Source organism: Myotis nattereri (genome assembly GCF_964212035.1).
Source record: "Myotis nattereri genome assembly, chromosome: 12".
Lineage (NCBI taxonomy): Eukaryota > Metazoa > Chordata > Mammalia > Chiroptera > Vespertilionidae > Myotis > Myotis nattereri.
The window spans coordinates 22775331-22798025 of NC_138087.1; the positions used below are offsets into that span (position 1 = coordinate 22775331).

Genomic DNA, 22695 nt, shown 5'->3' on the forward strand with positions numbered 1-22695 from the left:
TCTCAGGACTGTCCAAATATAGCACCTGCACTGCTTCCACCACGCAGCTCTGCCTCAGTACCGCAGTGGCTCAAAAAAGCAGGCAGAAAGGAAAAGTAGGTGGTACTTGTCAGGTCTCTGGGTCTCATCTGGAATTTCTGAGGCATGGAGTCCCAAGCTCGCATTTTAATCAGGCACCTAGGCGGGTGTTTCTCAAACTTTAATATGCTTATGCATTTCCTGGGGGACGGTGTTAAAATTCAAATCTGCTGTTGTAACGAGCTCCCCGCCATCCTGATGTTGCTGGTCGAAGGACCACACTGAGTTAGCACTATGCTAACGTCTGAGACCCACTTCTCTAGACAGGACTTTCCCAGTGAGCTGAAAAGCTTACGGTGCCCTCGGAGGAGCCCAGCTGCGATGATGCAGCCCAGCACGCTCTTCCCCTGCATCCCAGGATGCACTGCGGCAGAGGAGACGCTCTTCCCCTGCATCCCAGGATGCACTGGGCAGAGGGGCCTGCACTTAGGACCATGCTAATGCAAGGAAAGCCTCTTCTCATAAATGAGAGTAAAGATGTGGAGCATAGGTCATATACCTATTGGTCATTTGAATATCTTCTTTGGAAAGGTATCTATTTAAGTCCTTTATTTATTTTTTAACCGGGTTTTATTTTTAACTTTTTCTATTGAGTTGTAGGGGTTCCTTATATATTTTGGATATTAACCCCTTAAAAACATACACCTTGCAAACATTTTCTCCCATTCCATAGGTTGCCTTTTCATTTTGGTAATTGTTTCCTTTGGTGTGCTTTTCACAATATATACTTAAATCTTCACATCTAACATGTTAAATATATAGGATTTGATTTGTCAGTGATGCCTCATGAAGCTGGGAAAATCAATAACTAAAGGAAAGGATAAGGAAGCAGCAGCTCTTTCTGCCCTTGTCTCCTCTGCCTCTGGGCTCTCACCCTCCTGCCCAGAGCCCTGTGGTCTTTCCGCATTAGCTCAGGGGTGAGCTGGCAGAGCAGCTTATGTCCACATGGATAAGCAGCATGTGGCAGCAGGAGCAAGGCCCCAAGGACATCTGGTTGCCCTTGGTGACGGCACAGTCACAGGTGTGTGGAGGGCAGCCTGGTCGCTGTGCCTCTCCATCTGGCTGGCAGAGGGACATCTGTGCCCCCCACAAGGGAGCACCTTGCAACAGGGAAGTGAGAGAATCCCAACTGATCACTCTCTGAGCAAAGCTACAGCCCCCAGATCTCACACAGGGAAACGGGACAGATCTGTTTCTCCTGATGTGCTGAGAGCTCAAGGACAAAGAGCCACGACCGGGACCGGCTGGCTGCCGAGCGACCTGGGAGTGAATTCTAGATCCACCAAAACAAGTTACCTAACCTCACGTTAGTTTCCTCATCTGCAAAGTACAGGTAATAATAATACCTGCCTCGTTAGGGTTATTAGGAGAGTTACAGAGCTAAGTGCTTCTATTTATATTATCCTATATAATAAAAGCCTAATATACAAATCAACCAAATGGCGGAATGACCGGTCGCTATGACGCACACTGACCACCAAGGGGCAGACGCTCAATGAAGGAGCTGTCCCCAGCCCGCAGGCCCTATGCTGGCCAAGGCAGGTGCCAGCGGGGGTGGGGGGCCCTCAATTGCCCTGCTGGTAGCCCCAAAGATGGACCCTGATCACCAGCCAGGCCTAGGGACCCTACCCATGCGTGAATTTCATGCACCGGGCCTCTAGTATGTTCATACTTAGCATATAAGTCGCTATGGTCGCTATGAAGCGCACTGACCATCAGGGGCAGCTGCCCTAACAGGAGCTGCCGAGCTGCAGTGACTTGGCAGCAGCAGTTCTCGGGTGACGCACCCCGAAACCAGAGAGGAGGGAGCCCGATTCCTCGCAGGGCCGCATGATTCCACCTTCAGCCGTGGGTTATGTTGTTGCTGGGGCACTGTCAGCCCCGAATCTGGTTTACTGCACACTTGCGTTTGTGTTCCACACCCTGTACGACAGCAACTTTGCAGAGTGCCCTCTCGCACTCCGGGACCCCTCGGGGGATGTCGTAGAGCTGGTTTTGGCCCAATCCCCGCAGGCCAGGCCAAGGGACCCCACCCCACCGAGGGACCCTGCTCATTCCACAGATGCCCTTCGAGCCATAGCGCCACTCCAGGTGCAGCCTGCTGGGGAGGGACCGTGGGAGGTTGGCTCCAGGGCGTGTCTGGCCTGTCTTGTCCAGTCCCGCCCTGGTGGCCACCTTCTAATTAATTTCCTTTCAGTGTGCATGAGTCTGTGCACCAGGTCACTAGTATATATATAAAATGCTTGGGGTAGTCAGGGTATAATAAGTAAATAAGTAAACATTTGTGGTAGGTAGATCATTGTGGTCCAGTGTCTGTACAAAATGCTCTGGGAGGAAAGTATACTAGTAAAAGCTTCTTAAAAGAGGTAACATTTGAGCTGGGTATTGATGGGTGAGTAGGAGTTTGTCTCTCAGAGAAGGAGGAGATGACCAAGAGGAAAATATGTGCAAAGGTGTAAAACTTTAAGAGGGTAATTCATGGTTAGCAATTGGTGAGAAGGTCAATGGAACTATAAGGTGAAGAGTGAGGAGAGATCCACCAGGAAAAGCAAACTGGGCTGAAATTCTTCAGCTGCTTAATTAAAAAGTTTGTAGTGTCAGGGATGTGCTAGGCACTGGAGACGCTCACATCTTCGTGCTAGCAGAGCGAGAGTCTGCGACGACAAACCAAGATACAATTCCTGGTGGCCATAAGGCCATGAAGAACGTAGAGCATGATGATGCAAGGGAGGACCAGCGGAGTGGCCCCTTTAGGTTGGGAGATGAGGGAAGGCTACACCAAGGAGGTGGTGTTTGAACCGGGGCTGACCTCCAAGGAGCCAGCCAAGGAACAGCACCCACAGAGGCAGAAATGAGCTTGGCTTGTTTGCGGAACAGAAAAGTCAACGTGGCTGCTATTTACAGGTGGAGGGAGTGAGGAGCGTGGCAATGAGGCTGGACAAGAGGGCCAAGCGGAAGTGGCCCACCTTGTAGACAATGATAAGGAAGTTCACTTCCTTCTAGGGCAGCAACAAGCCACTGGAGGCTCCCAGATGTGACCTGCGCTGGTAAAAGACCCCTGGGGCTGTGGAGTGGGATCAGATTTGGGGGCAGGAGGTTTTGTAACAAGAGTAGAACAAAGAAGTCGCTGCAGGCGTTGAGCTGATGGTGGCGCAGACCCGTGCAGTAGACGGTGTAAGGGGAAGTGTGTGGATTGGGAAGGGCATTGTAGGCACCCCCAAGCAGTCTGAACTTCCCCTGTTGGGAGAGGGGGACGGTGGCAGCATCGGGTTTGTAGGATGGGAAGCTAGCTCTTTCAGAACGGTTAGGAGGCCAGCGTGGAAGAAGGCTAGATACGGCGCAGTGAGGTAAGAGCCTGTGGGTTCAAGGATCAGCAAACTATGGTCCGTGGCCAAATGTGGCCTGTACAACCCATGAGACAGGAGTGTTTTTACATCTTTAAATGTTTTTCTTTTTAAAAAAAAAAAGAAAGAAAGAAAAGCAGCATATATGACAGAGACCATATGGATTACAAGGCCTAAAATATTTACTATCTGGACCTTTACAGAAAAAGTTTGCCCACCCCTAGTTTAGACCATCTGCAGTCTTTAAAAAGAAAAAAAGGAAACGAAGGCTGAGGATGCTCTTCATGTACTGATGGAATTATCTTCAATATATGCTGTTAAGTGAAAAAGGCAGCATGCCAGATTACATCCAGCAGGCTCTATTTGTGTGAGAGGGAGACCACATGAGCACTTGCCTGCGCTGCTGCTAAAGAGACTGGGCAAGCTGACCACCTCCACAACAGGGGCCTGGCGAGGAGCAACTGGTGTGGGAGGGCGTCTGTTCAGTATGCAGCCCCTGTAGCTTTTGAATGTTGAACCGCTTACCTAACATTACCTAGTCCCCAAAAATGCGACAACAGAAACAACAGTGGGCTAAATTAAAAGCGCACTATGCTTTAGTGGTTTAAGAGCAGAGACTCCGGGGACAGACTGCATGAATTCAAGTTCCAGGTCTGCTACTTACCCCGCCGTGTGACTTCGGAGAAGTCACTGAACCTCTCTGCTCTCCACTTCTCCTTTCTGTGAAACAGGAATGAGAAACAGCACCTACTCCTATCATTGTTGTGAGAATGAAATGCTCTTAACAGTTCTTGGCACGCAATGAGCGTTGCGTAGGCATTTGCTGTAATTAGAAGCACTTAGGAAAACGTTTTCTAAATGGCTATGGAGGCCCATATGACAGTGGCAGTGCAAGGATGGCAGTGGCTAGATTTAGGTCTGTTTCTGAGGCCGAATTGAGAAGATTTGATAATAAATTGGTCATAGAGCATGAACAAGAAAAGAAGGTTGTCGATGATGCTGAGGTTCCTGAGCTGGAAGATTGAGTGACAGGGTAAATTAGGGCTATGACTCCAAGGTTAGAAAAAGCCTGTGACGTTGGAATGCTCAGGCCACCGAAGCACAGTTTCACAGACATGACTCCAGGCGTTCCTGTTGTGTAGTTTTATTTCTTTCCTGGTTGTGTTTTTATCAAAATGCGTGAATGATGAGGTGTGCATCGGCTTTATTAATGGGTGCGATGAGCCCATGCATCACGTGCGCATCGCTGGGATTCTCCTGAGAGTCTAGTTCCATGTAATTAACGTGCTGTTTTAAAAACCCTATTTACAAGTGAACTACTTTTACAGCGACACCTCATCTCATCCCTGAGAGCTTTCTTCCGTACAGACTATGCCGGCAGCGAAGAGCATTTTAAAATATTCTCTCCCGAGGAGCCCCTTTGCAGGAGCTTTTTTGCTTCATCTGTATATTCTGTGGAATCAAGAAAATAATGCGATTTCTTAAACGGCTTAGTGCTCATTATCTATTCCCACTGACTGCGGGCACAGTCTTATTGATTCTAACGTAGAGGGAGCTGATTTGAGCTGCTACTGAGAATTTACCAACCTCCAGATTTTCAGTGTTGAGAGTTTATCCAGGTTTGAAAGGCAGTTGAGAGAAATACTCTCTGCCACCCAAGAACCCAGCATTTTCTTACATTTCAATTCTGCCAGTCTAGCCAGGAGCCCGGTGATGGCACGTGGCTGGCTTGCTGCATGAGGCTGCCTGCCCAGCTGGGTCATGGCCCTCGCTGCCGTGTCACTGTCCTTGATGCGGGTCGTGGTCCTCCATGCAGCATCGCGGTCCTCGATGCGCCCCCTCAAGCCCTCGGAGCACACACTCACAGGAGAGGGTAGAAGGGGAAATGCCTTGCAAATTTCGTAGATTCTGAAATCTGAAAATCTAACTTGTTTTTTGGTTGTGTCCTACGTTTTTGTGTATTGTGAGATGGCTTTTTATATGTTGCAGCTTTTTTTTTCATCTAGTCTCTAAAACGTCTCCCTGTCCTCAGGGAGATCAGAATTGTCCTGACTTTGGTTAAGAGTTGCTCAGATGCACCAGTGGGCAAACGGATTTATACAAGAAAAGCACAGTCCTAGGAAAAAGAGAGATATAGATATGAGTATGTATACAAGCATAGATAGATAGATAGATAGATAGATAGATGATAGGTGAATAGATAGATAGATAGATAGATAGATAGATAGATAGATAGATGATAGATACAGAGATCTGTGTAAAATGCAGGCTTTTTCTTATTTCCTTACTTTGCAATTTAAATAGCACCTTACCATGTTCAGCGCTTCCTGTGTCCTGTTGGGAACGCATCCCTGGCTTCTATCTCTTCAGTCCAGCATTGGTCTTCACACGACCTCCGTGGAGTGTTTGAAGCCTCAGAGTGCTGGTCAAATGGAGGCTGGAAGGCTAGTGACTGAGAAAAAGATGAGCAGGGAAAGACGATGGGAGGGATGGTGATTTTAGGTTTCTCTAAAAAATGAGTAAAGATACCCCTCTTCTGTTCAATTTGGATCGTGCTGGGGGTAGTAAAAAAAGCATCCTTAGCAAGGACTGGATTATTGTTGTTTAAAATTACAGCTATGACTTTGGAGCCCCTTAGAGAGACTTCATAATCAGCATTGGTCAAAACCGTCAGCTCTGATGGGGAGTTCCATGATTGTCTAAGCAGGTGGTACCGACAAACCATTTGATTCTTTCTTACTAAAATATCACTCTTAGTTAGGAAATGTTTGTGATGCTACCAGAGGTGAGGTTTAACAGAGAGACTGAACCTCAAACCCTCCTATTATTCAAAGAGCAAGTATCTGTTCTAACTGAACAATGTGTAATAACCAGGTCCACCATTTTGAAAGTTTAAAAACAGTCAAGAATCACAAATCCCAATCTCTTGAAACATAAGAGATTCTGGCCCCCAAGGAATGGGGGCTCTGGTGGGAAGTGGGGCTGTGTCTGTGTATCTGACACTACCAGGGCCCAGGGGCAGTGTGGGGGGAGAGGCCAGGGCCTAAGAGTGAAAGAAAAGAATATCCAAAGGTTCTCCATCCCACTTAATTTTCCTAGGCCTCGGCCAGTGATGGCGAACCTTTTGAGCTCGGCGTGTCAGCATTTTGAAAAACCCTAACTTAACTCTGGTGCCGTGTCACATATAGAAATTTTTTGATATTGCAACCATAGTAAAACAAAGATTTATATTTTTGATATTTATTTTATATATTTAAATGCCATTTAACAAAGAAAAATCAACCCAAAAAATGAGTTCACCTGTCACCTCTGACACGCGTGGCATAGGTTCGCCATCACTGCCCTAGGCCATATTAGATCTATTATAGCCTTAGGAAAGAAACTCGTTAGTATCAGAGAAAACCTAACACTAACTATAAAATAAACAAAAACAGAGCTTCCTGCCAAACCATAGCACATGCATTCTATTTCTGGAGGAGATAACACTCAAAGGCCTTGTGAACACATTTAAAAATAAATAGCTATAGTCCGACTCGATTTTCTGCCTAAATTTGAATATTGACAAAGAATTATATCTTCACTAAGAATCTTACTGTTAATTATACCATTTGTCATTGTGCTTTCTGAAAGTTTGAAAAATGTCTATTCATCATTCATCTAAGATACATTAAGGGCTGACTGACTATTAATAAAAAGGGGGGGGGAACTCCATTACCACCCTGAAAAAAAATACTGACATTAATACTACTGTTCCTGTTAGTAATTCTAATCCAATTGATAATAAAATGATGAGAATGATTTTTGAATTATTTTTTACGATCCTCCAGTTGCTTTTATGTTGGCTGATCACTTATGATTTGTATCAGCAGGATTTACGAAGCCCATGAAAACTATGAGAAAACCAATTTACAACAGCAATACAGAAAGAAATCTATCTTGTCAGTAGGTTGCACCTCAGAATTATTTGGGAAAAATGCAAAGTGAAGGAAAGCAATTGCATTTCACCAGACTCTCCAAATGCCATTTTACATTATAATAGATGGTTTCGGGGCTTCTGGGAAAACTGAAGTCCAGACAGCTTCATCACTCACAGCAGAATATTTCAAGACCTTGATTTCCATTCAAAGTCACGTAGAAGCAAATTAAGTTTTTTTCAGGTTGCCAATACTTAGTGAAACCTTATCATTTTGTGTTTAATATGCTAAATTCTTGATGTTAGATTTTTTTTCCATCTATATGTAAAACGAACCATAGGATAGTAACAGAAGAGGAGTGAATTATTTCTTACCACGAGACGAGCAGAAATGTATCACTTTTTTTTTTAATTCTGTTTGCTACTTAAATGTTAGCTCTGTTGGTTTAGCTTGTCCACACAGAAGGCAAGACAAATGTCTCGGATGGTGCTCCCTTCCAAAAAGAGATGCACTTTGTACTGATCTCTTAGGAAAACATAAGTGACAGAAACGTAGAAGACAAGAATAGAGTGCAGAGAATGAGGGATATTAGTAAAACATACAAATGCAAAGACATTGAGAAACTAAGAGAACAAAAATGAGATTTTTCTTAAGACTCAATAAAGAATGAGTGGGTTGGAAGGCATTTAAAAATAAATTCCAGCAAGAAAATCCAATGATTTATTTCAAAGTCAAAAAGTTTATTCAAAAATGAGATCTTTAAGAGAGATAAATACATTATTTTGTTATGGTCGTCTAAGCAGACGAATACACCGACCATATGGATTTTTCTCGTTTTAGCTGATTTCCTTTGTACTAAAGCACCAGTGGCGTTTAAGGTTACAAAGTGGAAAGCACTCTGGAACGTGTCTTGGGAGGCACCTTCCACTTGCCAAATAGTTGTCCATTTCAGAGCCTCTCACTCTATCAAAATGTGACTGCATTTCTGGTGATTTTACCTTTGAGAGTTCCAGCTCTGCTACTGCTTTTCACTCTGCACAAAACACAGAATCAAGGTGTCACAATATTTTGAGTCTCACCATCTGTTTGGAAGCTTTGTTTCTGATAGGAAGTCTACTTACAGCCTACCTCCCGAAATAAAATAGCATTTTCTCCGTAGGGCTGCAAAACTTTCCCTTTCATGTTATTCATTCATCTTACCTAGGAGGAAAATAAATTAGATTGTTGGCATCACTACAGTCAGTGAATGCTCAGTCAATGTATGACTGGTTAGATGAAGGAGCAAAATTATTACCGTTTCCACTTTCACATCAAATAATTGAATTATAGGGTTGTATTGCTGGAAGTACCATATTTCACTTGGTCAAACCACTTTCTCATGGGAAATTATTTCTCTGAATATTTATTAAACCTAATAACAATAATCAACCTTTATTGAGTGTTTACTCTGTGCCAATTGGTATTCTGAGTGCTGTTTACGGATTATCTCAGATAATTTTGTCGGAGCAATAATGTTGTAAAAGAACACTCTGGAGCAGAAGTGGGTGTGCGTCTATAAATCCCTTCTCCAGCAGTCCCCTCGCTGGGGAAGGCACTGTCAGAGTTTCTTCTCTCCCTGGGAACCTCCCACACACGCACTAGATGGGCACATATACCATTTCACCAGTTCCCCAGGAGACCTAATTGGAAAAGTAAAACACGCCACCTCTATCAAAGACAGTATTCTGAATGCTTCCATAACGAAAGAGAACAGAGGTAGGAGGGAAAGCAGAGAGTCCTTGTTTAAAGACGATGCTGTTTTGTGGTGCATCTTCTTCGGCTGAGGTTCGGTTGGCCTTTGAACACTGAATGCTGGCGCCTGGAAATAACCCACCAGTCCTTGCTAAGGTTAGCCTCCAGAAAGTTTATTGTTGTAAAGGGTGTGATCCATCCCCTACAGTGTCCCCTTGAGGCTCATCTAAGAGGTAGCTGGTGCAGGATGATCCGCAGTTATGGGAGTCAGGGGAGACATCAAGCAATGGAACATGAAAAACATCTCCAAGCCTCATTTTGGCCATTGGTATACTCGGTTGTCGCCTCCTTCTACATCAAGCCAGGGCAAATTCCTGCATTTTCTTCTTGGACGGAGATGCTACAGAACAAGACTTTCTTCTTTTTCTATATTTGAAGACATTCGTTGATATCTTAGCTCTCACACTTCATTTTTTTAATTTGTACCATAGAGATATCATCCAAGGAGAAAGAGGAGGAAAGAGAACATCACAATGTCCCCTCCTATCCACACACACACACCCCAAATCTGCTTTCTGTTTCCCCTTCCAAGCTGCCCAGGGTGTTATAACAAAAATGCCATAGACCGCAGAGCTTATAAACAACAGATTTATTTCTCCCAAGAGAGATCCAAGAGCACGTGTCAGGTGACGGCCTGCTTCCTGGTTCATAAATGGCAGTATTTTCACTGTGTCCTCACTTGGCAGAAGGGCCAGCTAAGAATCAAATGTTTCCGATCAGCATTTTTATGAAATGTGGACCATCCAAACCATCAGAATTAGTCTAGGCTCAAGAAATTATGTCAATTAAATGCTTCGTATTTGCTATAGCTAGTGTTTTTTGTTTAATTGGTCAAATTTATTATCAAATAAAGCTGGGAGGCCTGGTGTGATTGGGCAGAAAGCACGTTTGTACCTGTTTTTTAGGATTGAGGAGCGGAGGCATGGTAGAGTGGGGAAAGAGCCTTGGGCTGGGAGTGAAGGGAGGTCACTCAGGCCCCGCCTCGCGCTGTGAACGTCCTGTGGCTTGTCACTTCATCTCGGGGTCCTCGTCTGTCAAATGAGGGGGTGGCCTCAATGAGTCAGGGCTCTTCAACTCTGAAATTCTGGGGCTCTTCTTAGAGCCTAAATCTCCTATTCTAAAGATTGCAGCGGCTTATGGTTGCTGCTTGTCTTTCCTCATCTACCGGTGTCCATACAGTGAATTGAATGACAAGTTCTTGGACACCGGGGTAGTCCCACATTAAAGCAGTCCAGGGACAAAGAAGTCCTGCCTCACAATGGCCTGGTTTTTAATGACTCCTGGAGCCTAAAAGGCGGTGAGCTACACCAAGACCAGATGCCTACAGACCACACGGGGTACGTGTTCTTTGGCTAGTCCAGCATTTCCGCTGATTTGCCTAAGGTCGCACAGCCAGTTAGTCACAGAGATGAGACTAGTGGCAGGAGGGAAGATAACTAACATTTATTGATCCCCTGGTGTCTACCGGGCGCTGTGCACCCTTCAATTGCCTGAGTTACTACCCCCAGTCTATGTAGATGAATGCCTCACGCATAGTCGACATTTCACGTGTTTTATTAGTGCCTTTTAAAAAACTTTGTTGAGTGTGACATTTTTAATATTCTTGGTGCACCTACCCAACCTCACTTGTTATGCTCAGCAGATGTGTTTATGGCTCTCTATTCCACTCTTAGCCCCTGGGACCCTGCGGGTGACTCCCAGCATGCACAGAATTCTGGGAGCTTTGCTGCATCTGGCCATTCATGTGGGCATCTTTGTTAAACAACGTTTAGATATAAAATGATTTTTTTCTACAGATACAAATTACAGAAATAGCAACAACAAATATGTTAAGGACCATCCTCTTTAAGTCAAAATAAAAATCACTTAAAACCTTCACCTAACTTGACCATGGCCCAGTGCTTTAGAGTAAGTGAATTATATTTTTACATGGCGATTTGAGTGCTGGCATTTTACTTTATTCGGCATCATGCCAAACTGAAGGGGCTCCCCTGGGAGAAGAGGTGGCTCTCCTAAGTGCTGAGGCATGTGGTCCTTCTGTGGGGGGATAGAGAAGTGAGAACTTCCCTTCCGGCTGAGTCCAACCCCATCTGAGCTAAGAGCTAGGCAGGGCCAGGCTCTCCTCTGAGGTTGCTCCTGTTGACTGGAGAGGAGCTGTTATACAATGAAGAAAACTGAACATGCAGATGGCCTATTTTCAGAGGCCTCTGGGTTTTCATTTTAATTCTCTGATGGAAAAGATTGCATTAAAGCGAGCTCACCTTCCCATGGAAATCTCGCGCAGTGCCCTTCACAGACAAGAATGAGAAATTGGGTTGCTTCAAATAAATGTTTTTCTGGCTGTAGAGGTAACCTCTGGACTGGTGAGTCCAGCTCAGGCCCCTCCACTGGAGATTATATGTTCATTCTGGGCCAAACCATCCATAACAGGCACCAGTAGGAACAGTGCAAAGTGCACCTACAGAAAAGCTGGATAGGCTCAGGGTAGCAGGATATAGACAGGCAGCTGCTGCTCCTCCCATTTATAGGTAAATAAAAATTAAAATAAGTTGATTGCTTCAGAGACCTCCCAGTAGATGCTAACTGGCTCCTGGAACTGCTCTCTCCTATCTGTAGATGTTCTGTGGCCAGACCTCCAGATACCAACCTCCAGTATCAATAAGTAAATCCTAGCGGTGGTTGTCCACTTACCGCAAGTTGTCACTTAGAAAGTTATCCCCAAAATTCCATTCCTGAGGAGTTTTAGTGGTAGGTCTGCCCTCCCTCCCCCCCGCCTCATTTCACAAAGATTAGAGGCTGCTTGCAAAAAGACATCTGATGAAAAAGGATAAAAGGAACAGTTTTAGAGAATTCAGCATAGGATGTACAGGCAAGGACAAGAGTAAGATGGGAGTGAGCTGAGCATGGATTCCACTGCTGTGACTGCCGGGTGTGGGTTACAGATTTGGCTGTGAAATCCCCACTGCAAAGCAAAGGAGAAAATAGTGTCATTTACCTGATTCACCGTTTTTCTCAGATTTATTTCAAAGTTTCTCCAAAGAAGCGTGACTTTTTCTAGTGCTGAGATAGGAAGGCTGTTTCTCCCTCGATTCCTCATAAACAGGAGCCTGGATCAGCCTGGGTCAGGTTCCATTGTGAGCAACCAAAACCCGAAATGACTGTGGCTGAGTGAACAGAATGTTCGTGGAGGCGGTGTCGGCAGCCCAGGGCACAATGGCTCTGGCTGGGTGTCGGGCCCAGATCCTTGTAAACATTGTTTCTCCACTTCCTGGTCCAGGATGGCTGTCCACCCTCCGACTGAAATGCCCCCACGCCACCCGCAGGAACTGGGCAGGAGCGATGACAGGCACACCTCCGCCCTTTAGAATACATCCCGGAAGCTGCAGAGAGACCTGTGATTACGTCCCAGTCGACGGGAACCTAATCACATGGCCACACCTCGTTGCAGGAGAGGCTGAAGTGGAGTCTTTATTCCAGGCCTACGGAAAGTGGGCTTCCTGTCACTAAAGTCCATGGGCGGTATATCAGTTTGCTAGGGCTGCTTTAAGAACCTAACTCAGACTGGGTGGCTTAAGCGACAGAAATGTATTTCCTCATAGTTCTGGAGGCTGGGCGTCCAAGATCAAGGTGCTGTCGGGGTTGTTGTCCTCTGAGGCCTCGCTCTTTGACTTACAGATGGCCGTCATGCTGTGTCCTCACATGGCCTTTCCTCTCCGCATGCAAATCCTTGAAGTGTCTCTGTGTGTCTTAATCTCCTCTGCTTACAAGGCACCAGTCCTATTGCCTTAGGACACACCCTCATGGCTCCATTTTAACATCATCATCTCTTTAAAGGGGCCCTACCTCCAAAGACAGTCCATTCTGAGGTGCTGGGGAGCAGGGCTGCAACATAGGCATTGGGGGGAAACACAGTTCAGTCCATTACAGGCAGAATGGGTATTAGAGAACAAGCCCAACCCCCTTCTGCCAGCGTCCCTGGAACTGGGTAAATATGCTTTTTGGAGCTATTTGTTCTGTCTCCCCTTTTAAAGTCAAGTCTCCTTGAAACCAAGAGCCCCAGGACACAGCACGGACCTAAAGGCAGTCCGTGAATACCTGCCGTGGTGGTGGCTACAGCTGGAACCACAGCTGGAGCAGAGACTGGCGGCCAGGATTCAGACTTCCATCTCCTCCCGGATTCCTTCAGGGTCCGGCGGCCAGCAGACCGCCATGTGGGAACTTAGAGCCAAGTGTTTTAGCCTCAGATTTTCCATGTCAGAGGTTGCAGAGCCCTAACCAGTAATTGCTGGCCCTGGTGTGGCACAATTCTAGGGTTTCCACAGAGACCCCAGTAAGTACCAAACTATTTGAAACCTTTATATGAAAAGTCGTTTGAATGTTTTCTGGGTCACTTTGCATTGTTTTGTTTTCTACAGTCACCAAAGAAATTTTAGGAGGTAAGGTTAGGTTGTTTCACCCAGCCGGTGTGGCTCAGTGGTTGAGCATCAACTATGAACCAGGAGGTCACGGTTCTATTCCCAGTCAGGGAACATGCCTGGGGTTCGGGCTCGATCCCCAATGGGGGACATGCAGGAGGCAGCTGATCAATGATTCTCTTTCATCATTGATGTTTCTATCTCTCCCTCTCCCTTCCTCTCTGAAATCAATAAAAATATATAATTTTTTTTAAAGAATAGGTTGTTGCAAGGTCAAAGCCAGCATGCCCCAACTCCAGGAAAAGATGGAAAACCAGTGCCTGAACCTCAGCAGGCTCTCCCCAAGGCTAAGACTAATGAAATGCCAGCAGCCCCAGTTTGGGCGAAGGCAAATGGGCCCCAGACTTGGAACGGTTTTGTTGGTGTGTGTGTTTTTTTTCTCACTTTCTAACCATTTCACACGCTGTTGCCCATTGAACCAGAGTGAGACTGCACTTGGAAAAAGACAATTTCCCCTAAACTATGCTGACAGCCTTGCTCCCTAGACACCTCTGGAATCCACCCCTGGGTTTTGGGCTCTTGGACTTCTCTGTAGCAGGACTGGTCCCCCACGAGCCTATGAAGTCCCCACGAAGAGCACGGTTTGTGCACCCTAAGACACAGTCTCTCCTGGTCCATTTCTGCCCTAGCAACAACCACCCCAAGTGCAACTTTTGGAAGCTGTACAGTATAGCTAATTGTTTGCATTGGACAGTAGCATGTTTAGAGCTTATGCCTCTAAACAGACAATTATTTTCTGCCATTTGCTGGTGGCACTGCCTGCCTGGTGACTTTGGCAGATGGGGAAAGGAGCTACTCCGTAGGTTATGAGCAGAAGGGCTATTGATGAAATGTCACCATCTGTTGGTGTCATTTAAATGATCTGAGTCATAAAGAGTTGCTTATGTTTTTTTGTCACAAAAAGGTTAGCTTAGCGTGTAGAAGAAGTTGCTAGATTGCAGACGGTAGTGGGAGGCCAGAGGGAGTGTCAACCCTGGAAGGGGGAGGAGCCTGATGAACCCATCCGATCAGCTTGGTGAGTCTTCAGAGAAGTGCTGGGATCCCCTGACAATAGAACCAACCATCCCATGTGAGACCGGGGACCTGTTCGGAAGGATGCAATGCCTCGACTCTCCCATGGTCCTCCTCATTTTGAGGCATCTATCAGGTGGGGAGGTAAAGTCAGTTACTTGGGTTAAACAGAAAAGATGACCATATCTGGGAGGGAACAGTTAAAATGCACCTGTCTCCTTCATTTTCACTGGCCTCATGAACAGAGATATTCAGGTAGCCAGCTGACACCTGGAGAGACCGAGATCTCAACTGGGGATGATATGCACTCTATCTGCTGCATTCCCGGGAGGAGATGGGGTGGGTGGCTCAGACGGGGAACCAGGACAGCACTCCCATGCCTCCCCCATGGGTGGGAGCCCTCAGGATGAGGAGAGAAAGCAGTAAGTGGACCACATCAAAGTGCATAGCAAGGAAACCAGCTTTTGGTTTTGTTGAGTGTATTGATTTTCTGGTTTCAGTTTCATTGGTTTCTGCTCTAATATTTTAAAATCTGTCCTTTTGCTTACTTTGGGTTTAATTTGCTCTTTTTTATTCTGGTTTCCTAAGGTAGGAATGTAGGTTATTCATTTTAGATCTTTCATTTCTCCCAACATGTTGCATAGCAAAGGGATGGAAAATGTGAGCCGTATATTTAATGAGGATCTGGGCGACCAAATTAAACTGCGCCAACTTCCTAATTCTACCTTGTTACCTAATCCCCTTCATTCCAGCCTATTTGCTGTTTATAAACTATTTTACCCACTGCCAAGGACATACGCCCAATGAGAAAGAACCTGTTAAGACCAACCCTGTCTAGTATGATTTAAGATTCCTTTTTAATTATTGTTATTATTTTTAACTTTAACTCCTGGAGAGAGCGTGTGGGTGATTGGGTAAACCACAACTCCTTTTGGCAGCTCTCAGATTGAAATTATAAGTAAACATAACACTGCAATGAGTCTGGCCTCACACCCAGCCCGGCCTCTCGTTGAGCCCTTATGCCCTATCCCACCGGCCTGCACCTGCCCACCTGCCTGCTCCTTCGGGAGAGGGGCGCCGGTGGAGTCAGCGCTGCTGCTGGAAATAGTGCGCGATGCTGAAAGGAAGAGCCACGGGCAGCGCTGCAAGAAGCCTGTGCGGGTTATTTATATGGCCTCCAAAGGAAGCATCCTGGAAAAGTTCCTGATGATATTTTTAGATCAGATGCTTGGTCCTGCTTCCGCACTTTCATTTCTAAACAAGCAGGGATGGAAGTGATGGATGCTGTCTGCAGGGCTGTTTCGGAGGCTCGGGGGGCCCATCTGACAGGCTAACGGTCATCCCGCCAGGCCCAGACCCGCCGTCTGTCTGTTCTGGCTCTGGGACTTCAGGAGCTGCTGGCGTCAGCAGGTGATGAATAAAGCCCTGGCTGCCTGCTGCCACGTCTGAAAGTCTGACGATTTCCCAGCTCTGGGGCCGCGTGCCGGTGACAGCCCCAGGCTCCATGTCCTGCTCGACTTCCCAACCCTGTGCCCGCGGATGGATGGGACACATGTTTGCATAATCAGCCTTTGCCTAGAAGTAAAATGGTTTAGGATTTACTAGTAATGAGATGATCAAACTGGTTAAAACTCACAACCACACAGTAATCCGTGGGCCAGTGAAGGGAGTTGAGTATTGTTACTGAATTATTGCTGTGGTTACTTTCATTTGCCCACTCAAAATCAGTGCTATTAATCAATCAATAAATAATTTTATAACAAATTTAATAGCCCTAGCTGGTTTGGCTCAGGATAGAGTGTCAGCCCAAGGACTGAAGGGTCCTGGATTCAATTCTGGTCAAGGCGCATGGTGAGGCAACCAAATTGATATGTCTCTCTCACATCAATGTTTCTCTGTGTGTGTCTCCCCCTTTTTTCCACTCACTCTCAAAATCAATGAAAAATATCCTCGGATGAGGAGGATTAACAAAACAAAACAAAAAAACATTTCATATTCTTCCCAAGGATTTCTATGATGAATCCTTTGGCTCTGTCCTCAAGGAGAAGGGAGGAGGAGGAGAAGGTGGGTGTCGGGTCTTTTGCTCTGCAGATATGATTTGTTGTGAAAAGCTCCTGGGTCACAGCTGTAGCCCAGTCCAGTGAATGACCAGTTCCATCTGAGGTGCTAAAGAGTGTTCAGGGAGGAAAGAGAACATTCTGAAGTCCTCATGGCGGGGCATGGTATTGCCTGTCCCTCGAATTCAGACTGTGGCGGGTGGGGCTCTCTCACAAACCTAAGAAATGCACGGAGGAAGCTCCTGGCATGAGCCAAGCAAACTCCTGAAGTGGCGCGGAGCCTCCGCCCTGCTCTGTGCTCTGGCTCCTGCGGCCTGTGGGCATGATCATCAGTTCATTTTTATGTGTTTCTCTCTCTCTCTCCACAGCAGACCACAGAAACGGGTGACGATGAGGATGACCAGCCTCTCAGCCTGGCCTGGCCCCCTAACCCCCGCAAGCAAGTCACGTTCCTCATTGTCCTCCCCATAGTGTTTCCTCTCTGGCTCACCTTGCCTGATGTCCGCAAACCTGTGAGTAAAGCATTTTTGAATCGATTCCTTGTTTGAAAGCACAGTATATAACAGGATGCTTCGTCTGCTTCTATTTGTCTTAAATGGGAAAGGGGGTAACATATATACTAGTACATGCGCATGCTTATAGATGCCTGAAGTTTACCTGGACTGTTTGCATTATTGGTTCCACGTGAGAAACCACCCCAAAACTTAGTCGTGTGACACCACCACCATGTGTTCCAGGAATCTGAATAGGGCACATTGGCGATGGCTTGCCTCCGCTCTGCCATGTCTCTGGCCTCGGCTGGGAAGAGTGACATGGCTGGAGGCTGGAGGCTTCTCCAACTGAGCAGAGACGATTCAAAGGCTGGACGCAGCCAGAATCATCTACTGGAAAGCCTAGGCGTGTCCTCTCCGTGTGACTGGGGCTTCCTCGGGTGTGGTGGCCTCGAGACAGGCAGGTGTCTTCCACACAGAGCAGGCTTTGAGAGTAGGTGTTCCAGCGGCACAAGGCAGGAGCTGCACGGCGTCCGATGCACTCGTCGCAGAAGCCACGTAGACTCAGTGGAGCTGCACGTTCCAGGTCAAGGCAGCCATAGTTTGTCCTGATTAAAGGTGAGGAGACAGAAGGTCTACCTAAACTACATTGGGTCCTAGAGTGTATGACACTCTGGAGAGGAAGAGTGTCACAGCATTTGCACACGTTTTAACACCACCACAGCATTGTCCCTGAACACTCACATTTTTTTGAATATGTATGTCCATGGATTACTCATTTGATTCAAAAAGTAATTTAAAGAAATGCATTCATGTAGTACAAATGTTTGCACGTCTGATCTCCTTCCTGTATTGTTATCATTACTGCAACCAATATTCTTTTCTGCCGTTAGTAATGTACTGGGTGCTGTGAACATAATACCATCTTATGATCAGCAAAGTACAATCTGAATGTAGATGAAACCAAAAGAACACCCCCTCCCAGTGTTGTTAAACTGGGTTCTAAGGCCATTGCCCCAAAGGGTGAAGGAATTACTGAAAAATAATTCCTTGTTGTTACAGCCTTGTAGACACATACTCATTCCACAAAAGTGTATACCTATCATCATGTATCAGCTTCTGCCCTAGGTATTTTCAATAAAGCATATTGTGGCATCTCAGGAAACAACTGGTATGAGAAAAATACATATCCTATATAATAAATGGCTAATATGCAAATTGTCCCCTTGGGAGTTTGAGCGCTAGCTATGATGTACTAGCGGCAGCCAGGGGAAGGAAGGCCCCGATTGGCCCTGATCGCTGGCCAGGCCAAGGGACCCTACCCATGCACAAATTTCATGTACCAGGCCTCTAGTGTGTAAATAGTTGGCATAAGTAGAAAGAAACTTAGGTACAAAGAAATTAACTCATGCCTGGTCACTTCCCAGGGGAGGGAGCTGAGATTCAGTGTCAGGCCCCAGTGACCACACAGCGTGAGCTTCTCATATTTCATGATGCCAGAAGGTGGACATCTGAAAGCATTATTTCTGAAAGCATTTGGAATAGACTACTGTGGTAACATCCAACATAATTTAGCATAACTCTTGAGTCATGATGATCCACTTTCCTCACTTGAAAAAGACCAAAGAAAAACTCTGTCCCATTAACCTGACCTATAAAAAATCCAGCCTGTTGGAGAGCCATGTCTTGTAAAGTTCAGGCCAGGAAAGGACCCCCTAGTGCCGTGGTCAGCAAACTGCGGCTCACGAGCCACATGTGGCTCTTTGGCCTCTTGAGTGTAGCTCTTCCTAAGCCTTAGGAGTACCTTAATTAAGTTAATAACAATGTGCCTACCTATATAGTTTAAGTTTTAAAAATTTGGCTCTCAAAAGAAATTTCAATCATTGTACTGTTGATATTTGGCTCTGTTGACTAATGAGTTTGCCGACCACTGCCCTTGTATAAGGACCCCCTGTCAGACTCCCGACAGAAGTTTCCTAGTAAAGTTAAAGCAACAAGTAGCAGAGCACCTGCTCTCTGCAAAGGCTGGCCTCCTGGAAACCCACAGCCCAGCAGCTGGGATGTGTGCAGTTTCTTCCTGGCTCACATCACATGGCATTTCTGAGATGTGCGTGCTCACATGCGCGCGCACACTCACTTGCGTCCTCTCTGTATTTCCATTTCTCCGTTTAGCCCAATGCTTTTGCTCAGCCCCAGGGAGGAAAATCAGGGAGAGAGACATGTTTTTGTAAATCCCCACAGCAGGCCTCACTGTGGCACAGCCCAGAGGAGAGGATGATTGGCTAATAAGAAGATGTCAGCACACAACCGGGAAAAGTGCAGGAATGGGAAAAACATGTTAATAGCTGGAGGCTCTGGGCTCTCAGGGTCAGGTGGGACTCCTAGAGAAAAGGCTGACAAGGTGCTCATCCTCTGCATCATCTGAGCTGGAGGGACAAGGAAACTGTTCGAGAAGATCCAGCTCTCAACCAGCAACTCCTGGACAACAGTCAAGACTCTGCTGTGGCAATAGTTACCTGAAGCAGCACGACTACGCTGGCTGATGCTACAATTCCCAGGGGCGCAGAGCAAGAAAACGCAGCTGTACATATCCCTCTCCTCTGCAGGACCACTGGCGGGTCACTCGCTGTACAGGCAGCGTGAGAGCGCTCCCCTGCAGCCTGGGCCACTGTAGCCAATGGGACTTCGGCTCATTGTAGCCCCAAGTGCCATCCCTGGGGTGGACTAGATGTGCCCTATCTGTTTCGGAGTATACTATGTGCTCTCCCGAGCAGAAATGAGACACCCACCCCCCAGAACATTTGGTTGGTTTTAGAGTCCTTCAGCAAATATTTATTGAGCACCTATTACGTGCCAAGTATCACACTTGTGCCCTAAAAGAGATAGGAAGACACAGAATTCACAGTTCCTACCTTTAAGGAACTCTAAGCTGAGTAGAGGGAGCCAAGCATGGCCACATGGAACTACAGAGCAAGACTGCACAGCTGTGTCGGTGAGAGGAGCCAGACTCGAACCCGGGTCTGCTGACGCCACGGCATTCTCATTCTACCATGGTAAACGGCGGTGGTTTTACCCAGCGACTCGTGAGCAGCGCAACCTTGAGAAAGTCACTTCTCACCTCTGGACCTCATGTTTCTCTTCTGTGAAAGACAGGATGGAAGACCTCTAGAGTCCCGGGCAGCCGTGACCGTCTGTGATTCAGGAAAGCATAAAGAGATAGCCATCAGGACGGTGTTCAAGGTGACCGCACAGCCCGTTTGCCCAGGGCAGGCCTCGTTTACTGTGGGTACAGGTTTGGAAGTTGAACTACGTGGTTACCCTTTACATACAGGAAATGCCGAATGAAAGGAAGCATGCTACTTCCTCATGTACTGCCCCAGGGCCTCTTGAAAAATTACCCAGAAAGAGGAGAGAACAAGTCAGAAATTATTAATTAGTGGACATTTGCTACTCCTCAGGGCCTGGCAGCTCTGCCTCCTCAGTGTAGTGTTTTGTTTTGTTTGTTTCCCATCACCATTTAGCCCCTCCATCCTCCTCAGTAGTTTTTGAATTGCCCATGGAGATGAACATCCAAACCTTGACAATAATTACAAAGAAAACACGATTTTTTTTAAAAAATGTATACATCTACTTTCAGAGTAAATGGCACCCCCGCTTGTTTTCATTTCCACTTCATTTATATGCAAATGATGCGACAGTGTTTGTTGTATTATATACGCTTCCAGCTCAGATAATTAGTCTGGGCTTCACTTTTATAGTTTCCTTAAATTAATGGCTTTGTTTTGAAAGATTAAAAAAAAAAAAAAAAAACTAAAATGTAAACCTTAATGAGGAACATGTCTTTGATGAAAATTGAAAATAATAAAGGAAATAAAGACCCAAAAAGATAGATCCTTTCATGGCGTAGGATGGGTGTTCTTGTAAATCGGGAACACACCCAATGAGATATCAAAACATGACTCATCAGAGCTAGGAAGGTACCTGAGAACGCAGCAAGGTTTTTGCTATTTTCATCACACATTGATTCATTCACCAAGTAGATTTATTATGTCTACCATGTGCCCAGCACAGCTCTAGCAAGGAGTAAGTGGCCACTGAACCCAGAGAGCGTAGTGATTGTCCAAGCACACCCTGCTAAGAAGAGGTAAAGCCAAGACTCCAGGTCTCTACAGTCACTTGGTCCTCCCTGAGTTTCAATTTCCTAATCTCTTAAAAAAAAAACCAATATGAGGATAATATAGTCAAATAATAATGGCCATTGTTATCTGTGCACTTACTGTGTGCCTGGCACTTTGCTGGACACCATGTGCATGAGATCCTCAGACTGACTAGATATTGCTATTCCCCCATTTTACAGATGAAGAAATTGAGGCTTAGAGAGATTAAATAATTTGTCTCAGGACACATCACTGGTAATTGGTGAACAAGAATTTTTTTTAATATGTTTTTATTGGCTGGTGTTGTTTTTTTAGACAGGAAGGGAGAGATAGAAACATCAATCACAAAACATTGATCGGCTGCCTCCTGCACGCCCCTTACTAGGGATCAAGCCAGCAACCCAGGCATGTGCCTTGACTGGGAATTGAATGGTGACCTCCTGGTTCATGGGTTGACGTTCAACCACTGAGCCACACTGGCCGGACATCAGCAAGGATTTTAATGCCTGTCCTATTAATCTAGAAACCATACTTTTAATCTTTAATAGGATTGTTTTGGAGAACTTTGTTAAATATGTACGCCCCAGAATCTTCCACAGAGTAGATGCTCAGTGAGTATTTGTCGAGTTTAAATTAGTAGGGATATGGCTAATTTGTGCAATGAGCTAATGTTCAGCAACGTTTTGCAAGCCAAGAAAATATCACTCTGATGTACTAAAAGCTTCTAATGAGAACATTAGCTGTCAATTATACAAGGAAGCCATTACATTGGGAACAAAATGGCCGGCACACGGACACAATTTGCTTTTTGCTAATTAGCGTTAAGCCCATCCCAGCAGATGTCAGGATGAGCCCCCATTACTAACCATAAATTGACATGGCAGCCCTTGTCTGCAAGGGCTATTTTCTTCCCTCCATGGAGACGGTAACTAAATAACTGCCCAGGTGCTGCTGGGCCGTGATGCCTGGAATGAGGCCATAGAGTCCAAATGAGGGGAATCGTTCAGGAAAAAAATGAAAGAAGAAGGAATAACCTGGGCTGTGAGTCTGGAAATGGTAAGGTAGTTTGACAGTTGGGCAGCGCTGAGCCAAACTGCTGATGCTCGAAGGGAGATGCTTCCAGAGCAGGGACGACAGGGAGGCTGGGTGCGGCAGATGGCCACGCAGCTGGGATGCTAGTCTACACTTCCCTGATGCTCTTTATACTTTCTGGCTTTCAGAGCATAGGCTAGTGTTATAATGATGGTGATGATTATGTGTCTGTGGCTGGGTATATTTTGAGTGTTACTGGCCCTGTTTTTCTTTTGGAAAGAGTCGGTATAACCTAGATGTTGGGAGCACCTGCTGTATAGTCAGACCTACTTTTGAATTTTATGT

At 46.0% G+C, this 22695-nt stretch overlaps 1 protein-coding gene across 1 annotated transcript in view; it reads left to right on the forward strand.

Moving 5' to 3' along the window:
* Nucleotides 1-22695, forward strand: part of SLC24A2 (solute carrier family 24 member 2) — a 219735-nt gene that overhangs the window by 181117 nt on the left and 15923 nt on the right. The window contains exon 9 of the mRNA XM_081104263.1: nucleotides 17039-17182. Within this exon, the coding sequence (XP_080960389.1) occupies nucleotides 17039-17182 (144 nt within the window). The remainder of the gene's footprint in view (nucleotides 1-17038; nucleotides 17183-22695) is intronic.